The sequence below is a fragment of the Myotis davidii genome, unplaced genomic scaffold, assembly GCF_000327345.1.
Source record: "Myotis davidii unplaced genomic scaffold, ASM32734v1 scaffold962, whole genome shotgun sequence".
Classification (NCBI taxonomy): domain Eukaryota; kingdom Metazoa; phylum Chordata; class Mammalia; order Chiroptera; family Vespertilionidae; genus Myotis; species Myotis davidii.
This window is the reverse complement of record NW_006295559.1, coordinates 4369055-4377642: the sequence shown is the minus strand read 5'-3', so window position 1 is coordinate 4377642 and position 8588 is coordinate 4369055. Positions and strand designations below refer to the sequence as shown.

Below are 8588 nucleotides of genomic sequence, written 5' to 3'. Positions count from 1 at the left end.
AAATGCAGAGGAGAGGAAAAGCCATTCAGATTATAACAGAGTTGAGAATACAGACTCTGTAGTCAGATGGCCTGGAACTGAATGCTGGCTCTAAATTTAATCAGTAGCACAACTTTCAGCCATAAATCTCTAAATGCTTTAGTTTCCTTAGAGTTAAGAGGACAAAATGAGATAAATGAAAAAACTAAATTTAGTATAGTATTTAAGATATAGAAAGCAATCATTGTTTCCTCTTATTTCACCCCATCCTATATAATAAAAGGGTAATATGCAAATTGACCCTAACAGCAGAACCACTGGGAATGATTGGTCACTATGACACACACTGACCACCAGGGAGCAGATGCTCAATGCAGGATCTGCCCCCTGGTGGTCAGTGTGCTCCCACAGGGGTAGCTCTGCTCAGCCACAAGCCAGGCTGACGAATGCCAGCACAGCGTTGGTGGCAGGAGACTCTCCTGCCCCTGCTCCCTGCTGGCAAGTGGACATCCCCCGAGGGCTCCTGGGCTGCCAGAGGGATGTCTGACTGCCAACTTAGGCGCAATCCCCCTGGGGAGCGGGCCTAAGCCAGCAAGTGGTCATTCCCCGCGGGGTCCCAGACTGCGAGAGGGCACAGGCCGAGCTGAGGGACCCTCCTGAGTGCACAAATGTTTGTGCACTGAGCCTCTAGTCCAATAATAATTGTGAAATTAATACTACTAGACTCTAGTGTTACTGTGAGTTCTATGGAAGGATTCACCAGTTTGATTACCTGTAATATTTCAAAAATGAAACCCCTATCAATAAATCTCAGAGATGCATCATGTATAAATATTTGATTTCCAATCAATTGAGTTCTGAACTTTAGGTTAAAGAAGAGTATTACTCTTCTAAATAACTCAACAAAATATAAAAGAGGATGTGAAGAAATATCATTTTCAATTCAGCAAGATAACAGTGACCACCACCAACCAAACTATGAAGAATTCCCACCAAATACAGTGACATTTGTACCAAAATGATGAAGGACACAGTCAAGTGAAGCTTCTTTGCATCCTGGAAAGACTACTGAGTCTTCTAAAAGAGTGTGTTTGTGTGTATATCCATCTGTCCCCTTTTGTCTGTCTGTGTCCTAGAATCCCTAACAATCTTTCAAATGAGCACTGTGGGTTCTCCATAAGAGAAGCTCCCTACAGAACTCTAACTTTATAACACAGAAGAACAAGGTGGGGCAGTGTGAGAGGAGGGACCATCTTTATTATTATTACTAGGGGCCCAGTGCACGAAATTCGTGCACTGGGTGGGTGGGCGGGGGAGTGTCCCTCAGCCCAGCCTGCCCCCTCTCACATACTGGGAGCCCTCAGGCATTGACCCCCATCACCTTCCAATCGCAGGCCTGGGCAGGGGACCCTCATTTCCCCCCATCACTGGTTCTGCCCCCAGCCCAGGCCTGATGCCTCTGGCCCAGGCTTCAGGCCTGGGCAAGGGGACCATCATATCCCCCCAATACCCGGCTCCGCCCCCCACCCAGGCCTGATGCCTCTGGCCCAGGCTTCAGGCCTGGGCAAGGGGACCATCATATCCCCCCAATACCCGGCTCCGCCCCCCACCCAGGCCTGATGCCTCTGGCCCAGGCTTCAGGCCTGGGCAAGGGGACCATCATATCCCCCCAATACCCGGCTCCGCCCCCCACCCAGGCCTGATGCCTCTGGCCCAGGCGTCAGGCCTGGGCAGGGGACCCCCAGCCCCTCGCCCAGGCCTGATGCCTTGGCCAGAGGATTTGACCCTCATCACCCTCCGATCACCAATCACCGGATTGGCCCCTTGACCAGGCTTGAGGCCTCCGGCAGAGGTGTCAGGCCTGGGCAGGGAATCCCCAGCTCCCCGCGGTTGCAGGCTCTGCCCCTGCCCAGGCCTAACGTCTCTGGCCTAGGCGTCCGGCCCGGGCAGCGGGGACCTGCAGTGGCAGCGGGAGGCGCTGTGATCGCGCAGGCTCCGCCCCTGCCCCTGCAGGACGCCTCTGGCTGAGGCGTCAGGCCTGGGCAGCGGGGACCCGCAGCTGCAGCGGCCCCCCGATCGTGGGCTTCACTTTAGGCCCAGGCAAGGGACCCCTAGCTCCTGGGACTGCCAGCTTCGACCCTGCCCAGCTCCCATCGCTGGCTCCACCCCTACTTCCTGCTATCACTCGCCAGGGCAGAAAAGGCACCTGACTCTCCGATCATGGCTGGGGGGCAGGGCAAAGGCGGCCCCAGGGCCTTGCCCCCCAGCTCTTAGCTCCCCCCTGGGTTTCCGATCACTGTCAGTGGCAGGGGGCTTCTTTCTGCTTTCCCTTTCGCCTCCCTGCATTGTGCCTACATATGCAAATTAACCACCAAATCTTGTTGGCCGGTAACTGCCAATCTTAGTTGTCAGTTAATTTGCATATAGCCCTGATTAGCCAATGAAAAGGGTAGCGTTGTACGCCAATTACCATTTTTCTCTTTTATTAGTGTAGATTGTTATTTCTGACTCAGCTGAAGATGGAGGGTAAAGCCAATCTCCAGGAGATCACTCCCTAAGAACCTGTGATCTAAGGAGCTGCCAAGTCACCCCAATTACCCTAAGTACATCAATAACTAAAGAGAGTCCACTGCTAGGATTAAGAGAAGACACATTTGGTCTGAGAGCTATTTGAAGAAAACAAACCTAACTGATGCTCACTTTTTGCCCTTCCCTACTCTATTCTTCAGCAAATAGCTGTTCTGAAGAGCATATTCCTCAAAGATATGAAGAATCAAAAGTATCCATCACAGGACTAGAACAAAGATATAAGGGAGCAGAGTAAACCGAACAAAATACAGGTAATAGGAATATTTGAAAGAAATTATCCCAGGAAAGGAGAGAATGAACTTGCAAACTACTATCTATACACAACTTCTGAGAAATTAAGCTCTAAAGAGAAACCTCTAAGTAAAGTTCCAAGAAAGAGGTAAGACAATGCAAAGAGATGAGAACTTGCTGAGGTCAGGGGAATAAAAAAGAAAAACAAAGTAATTACATATAAAAGTCTACAAACAACAAAAAAGAGAACACAACTTAAAACATAGCCAAGAATTCTGAAGGCCCAGTCAGAGTGTTTAAAAATCATGTCACTCCATGCCCTATCCAGTTTGGCTCAGTGGATAGAGCTTTGGCCCTTGGACTGAAGGGTCCTAGATTCATTTCCAGTCAAGGGCATGTACCTCTGTTGCAAGCTCGATTCCCAGCCCCTGCTGTGGCGCATGCATGAGGCAACCAATCCATGTCTCTTTCTCTTTCGCATGGGTGTTTCTCTCTCTGTCTCTCCCCTTTCCTTCTATTCTCTCTAAAATTCAATGGAAAAATACTCTCGGGTAAGGATTAACAACAACAAAATAATAATAATAAAAAAAAAACAAAAAACCATGTCACGCCAATCAAAACTCTCCATTGTTTTTTAAAATCACTTTAAGGGCCAAAGTCTTTACCGCAGTGTACAAAATCGCACATGATATGGGACCTTGCCATTTCTTTGCTTCATCTCCTACATCTCCTTTCACCTGTCCCCAATCATGCTGCCACCTCATGGCATTTGTTGTTCTTGACATTCTCTCAATTTCCTCTAAATATCTGCATGGTATGCAAGGCTTGCTTCCTTATTTTCTTCAGTTATCTTCTCAAATGTGTCATCACTAACCCTTTCCTGATAACACAATATAAAATTGCAACTGACTCCACCCAACATACAATTCTAATTTTGTCATAGCAATTATTACCATAAGACAAACTATATATAAATTAATTTGTTAGTTTCCCCGAAACATACCAGGTTTACTGGTTAATAATGTGGATTTTTTTTTCAATAGATGGAATTACACATATATTAATATATATGGGTTTGATATGTATGCTACTTTGTTGTATTGACAACAAGCTTCAAAACTTCATGTCAAATTTTCTGACGGTGTTAACATCATAGATATTTTTACACTTAAAAATGTCAAATTTCGTGCAAAAAAAGAGCTGCTGAATACTTCGGGAAGCTTATGGTGAAATGCTCCATCTCAAGATACTTGTGAATGCTGGTTTAAACGCTTTAAAAGTGATGATTTCGATGTGAAAGACAAAGAATGTCCAGGTCAACCAAAAAAGTTTGAAGACCAACAATTACAAGCATTATGGGATGAAGATGTGTGTCAAACTCAAAAACAACTTGCAGAAATATTAAACAACAAATAATCAATCTGAACCACGATTTGATCGTGAAATGACCAGAATGTGCCAGAAGACACAGCAAAGTAATTTTGCTTCATGTTAACACACCATCACACACTTCAACACCAGTTAAAGACACACTAAAAGATCTTGCCTGGGAAGTATTAACCCACCCGCTGTATTCACCAGAACTTGTTCCTTCAAATTACCACTTGTTCCCATCGATGGCACATGTACTTTCTGAGCAGCACTTCAAAACATACAAAGAAGTGGAAAATTGGACCTCTGAATGGTTTGCCTCAAAACAAGAAAGTTCTACTGGGACGGTATCCACAAATTACCTGAAAGATGGGGGAAATGTGTAGCTAGCGATGGACATTACTTTGAATAAAGCACTTTCGATTCTTCTCTTGAAATTACCGTGTTTTCTTTGATTGCAAAATCCATATTATTAACCAATATACCTAGTAACTACATGAAGGCTGGGACTTCACCTATTTTATCACTGCTCTACCCATAGTACTTAGAATAGTGCCTAATATAAGAACATGCTCTTAAAGTATTTCTTGAATGAAGGAAGAACAAGTATAAGGAAATAACCTAAAACTAAATTGAAAAGACAAAATCACAATCAGAGAAAAGCTGACAGAGACAGATGAAAGAGATCCAACTTAGTAGAAAAACACATGTAGAAAAAGTTACTGATAAAAAAGCATACAGGAATGGACTATTCAAAGATTTAATGGAAGGTATAAACAAAATAAAAATCTGAATTTCAGAACTAAAAGTGCAGTTTCATATTATGCTCCACGAAAAATAATCATTAGATTTAGCCTAATGAAGTTAGTACTGAATTTCAGGAATAAAGAACTGATTCCTACAAGCATCCAGGCAGAAGAGAAGTGACCATGGTGTTGGCGGGTGGTGTAGGGGGATGAAAATGATAAGCAGAGAAGAGCTTGATCCATGACTTTCAATCAAATCTAGAAGACACTGCAGTAACATCTGCAAAGCTGAGAGGAAAAAGTGTGAATTGAGAATTTTATTACTAGCCAAACTTCCTTTCAGTTAAAAAAGGCAATAGTCCCAAATAAGTAAGATACCAGGAAATATGGCATTCATGAGTTACTGAAAATACGAAGACAAAAATTACTTGATGGTAATGTCTATTCAACCAAGAGATGTCAAAATAAAAATCTTGGGAATAGACAAACTATGGATAAAGACAGAGGGTGTGGGCAGGGGGTAAACAGTAGGAATCTATCGTATATGATAAAAGCCTAGGTGGTGTTGCGCAATGTCGTCACTAGATGGCCACCCTCACATCATCACAAGATGGCCATCATAAGATGGTCACCACAAGATGGCTGGCAGGGGAGGGCAGTTGGGGGCAACCAGGCTGGCAGGAAAGGGCAGTTGGGGGTGACCAGGCCTGCAGGGCAGGGCAGTTGGGGGCAACTGAACTGGCAGGGGAGGGCAGTTGGGGGTGATCGGGCCAGCAGGGGAGCAATTAGATGTCAATCAGGCCGGCAGGGGAGTGGTTAGGGGCAATCAGGCAGGCAGGCAGGCAGGCAAGTGGTTAGGAGCCAGCAGTCCCGGATTGTGAGAGGGATGTTCCAGACTGGAGAGGGTGCAGGCCAGGCTGAGGGACACTCCCCCGCTCCCTGCACGAATTTCTAGCAATGGGCTTCTAGTGTATCTTATATGAGCCTTATTTAAAGGAGGCCCATAACTAATCCCTTTGTAGAGAATGCAGTCATGGCCTGATCTAAGCGACGTTATAACCAAATGTCCAGAACGACCAGATGACTGGCTAGTAGCTATGACTTGCACTGACCCAGACCTTGCTGCTGGGGCCCTGACAGCCCCGAATCTGGTTCACCCGCACCCTGGACCCAGACAGGAGGGATGAGGGAGCCCAATTCCTCGCAGAATTGGCCATTGGTTAGCTTGCTGTTGGGGCCAACCTCTTGTGATTCCTCCCCCCAGCTGGCCAACCTCCCGCAGTCCCTCCCCCCACCCAGGCAACCTGCTGCGGTCCCTCCCCCTGGCAGGCCAGACCCCTCAATTGGCTCCAATCGTCAGCCAGGCCTAGGGACCCTACCCGTGCATGAATTCATGCACCAGACTTCTAGTTATGATCATAAGAATGTAAAGTCATAATTCCTGACAATGAAAACACAAGAGTAAAACAAATTAGAGGTGATTTCCTAATTTCTCAACAGAAAATAATCAAAACCTAAACCATGGGAACATGGTAGAGCATGGCTTTATAGAATGATTTTAATCTGTTTTTTACTCTATTTTTCATTTTAAAGAAATATTTTAGGAACAAATAACCTTGTCAGGGATACCAAAGTAGTTTTCATAATAGGAAATTATAGTAACTTACTTTATTGTGTGCTCTTATTGAAGCATATCATTATGTTTGAATAATGCTAGAATAGGACTATGTGGAGATTATTTCACAATCTTAATTTTCTTAAGATTACATAAGTTAAGGCTAACCAAATGTAACATGTTATTAGTAATTAAAGGCAAGAGCAATCTCCCCCAAATTTTTCTACACTGCCAGCTTAATATGTTTTTTATTTTTATCTCCATACTTAATTATATTCTTTATCTAATTACTTAATTTAGAGCTTTGATTTTTTCTTTTAAAAATAGCTACATGAGCTATTACCTCATGAAACTGGTAAAATATAGTATTAAAAGTATTTTTTCAAAGAAGGGTTGAAATAGCTTTTTATACATGTGCAATAGTTAATTTTATATATAGTTTTTATTTGTGTTATTCAAAAGACTTTAAGCTTTATTTCAATTACTTATTTCAAAGCTGATATATGATATTATTGTGCTCATAAGGCTCATCTGACTATCTTCCTCATAAATAACAGGAAGTCAATCTTTTATAAGCAACTAAATATCCTTGGTGCAAACATTATTTTAAAAGGAAGAAATTAAGTTACTGAGCCTTAGGAAAGTTTCTCCTACGTATAAAAGCCCTCTATGTTGGGTCATAAAATTCTTATGTTAAAATGAAAGAAAATGAACAGAATTCTGTGATAAAAAGAAAAAATGCATTACTAGAGTTCTTACCCAAAGTCACAGACAGTAAACTGAACAGAATTGTACTTTTTCTAGCCTAGCTGTTTCTTAACATACAACTGTTTCTTGAACAATGATTGTAAAGAAAATTCCATATATTAACCTGCCATCTCATTAATTCATATTAAAGCAGATGATGTTTCAATTATGAGAAAATCCAATTTTTCTTTTGAACCCCCTAAGCTCTTATGGCTAGTTAATTTTAGCTGTAAACTAGCGAGTTAGCAGCCATAGAAGAACAGCTATGTTCAAGGAAGTGCAGTGATAAAGTTATTCATAACGTAATATTACATAGGTCCACATTTAATTATACTTAATCCCATATGATTATAAATGTGTTATTAAAAATTATATTTTAAAAATTTTATGAATTTATAAAAGCAATATTCTGTTTAGGCTATAATTTAATAGGATTGCCATTCAAAATTTCTCTCAGTGCTCCTTCTCCCAAATATCAAAAGAATGATACTACTATTTCTCCAAATGTATTCATTATGCACCTATCTGTGCAATCTGGTAACATAGGCACAATTTAAACACATTTATCCTTTCTCAGTTAGTATCTACACTAATAAAAGAGAAACATACAAATTGGTGCCACTCTGCTACGCCCACCAGCCAATCAGATGAGTATGCAAATCAACCCAACAAAGATGGCAGTTAATTTGCATATGCAGGTGCGGAGCGAAGACTGAAGACAACGTAGAAATAAGCCAAGTGCTGCAGAAGGGAGCAAAGCTGCGGAGAAGCAAGCAGGGTGGCGGAGGTGGGAGCGAAGCCCGCCTCGGCAGGTTTCGCTCCTTTCTCTGCTTCGCTCCAGCTGCAGGAAGCCCTATTTTTGCAGGAATCTTCCTGCAATGGCCCTCTAGTCATATATAATAATCTGGATACAACAAAAATATCTCTAAGCTCTGTTTGTGTCTTTTACGACTACAAGCAACCTGACCACAATAGGAGCTATTTTATGAGAGACAGTTGTATCATTACTTCATATTGCAGTGGTTCTTAACCTTGGCTGCACATTAGAATCACCTGGGAATTTTTTTAAAATCCTAATTTCTGGGCTTCATCCTCCAGAAATTCTGTTTCTTTGTTACTAATGTTGTGGCCACACCCCATAACAAAGAAACAGAATTTCCGGAGGATGAGGCCCAGAAATCAGGATTTAAAAAAAATTCCCAGGTGATTCTAATGTGCAGCCAAGGTTAAGAACCACTGCTGTAGAGCAATGCCCTTAACAGTAACAGCAAGTTAAAATCACCGGTGGAGCTTCAAACACTTGAACTTCA

The 8588-nt window shown here is 42.7% G+C and overlaps 1 protein-coding gene across 6 annotated transcripts in view; it reads right to left on the bottom strand.

Annotated features, from left to right (window-relative positions):
• ANKRD28 (ankyrin repeat domain 28) overlaps positions 1–8588 on the bottom strand; it is a 115669-nt gene that overhangs the window by 57504 nt on the left and 49577 nt on the right. Inside the window, exon 2 of one of the 6 annotated variants that reach the window (XM_015568099.1) lies at positions 5042–5204. The exons of the other annotated variants lie outside the window; for them this stretch is intronic. Within the exon in view, the coding sequence (XP_015423585.1) occupies positions 5042–5159 (118 nt within the window). The 5' untranslated portion in view covers positions 5160–5204. The remainder of the gene's footprint in view (positions 1–5041; positions 5205–8588) is intronic. 6 annotated transcript variants of the gene reach the window in all.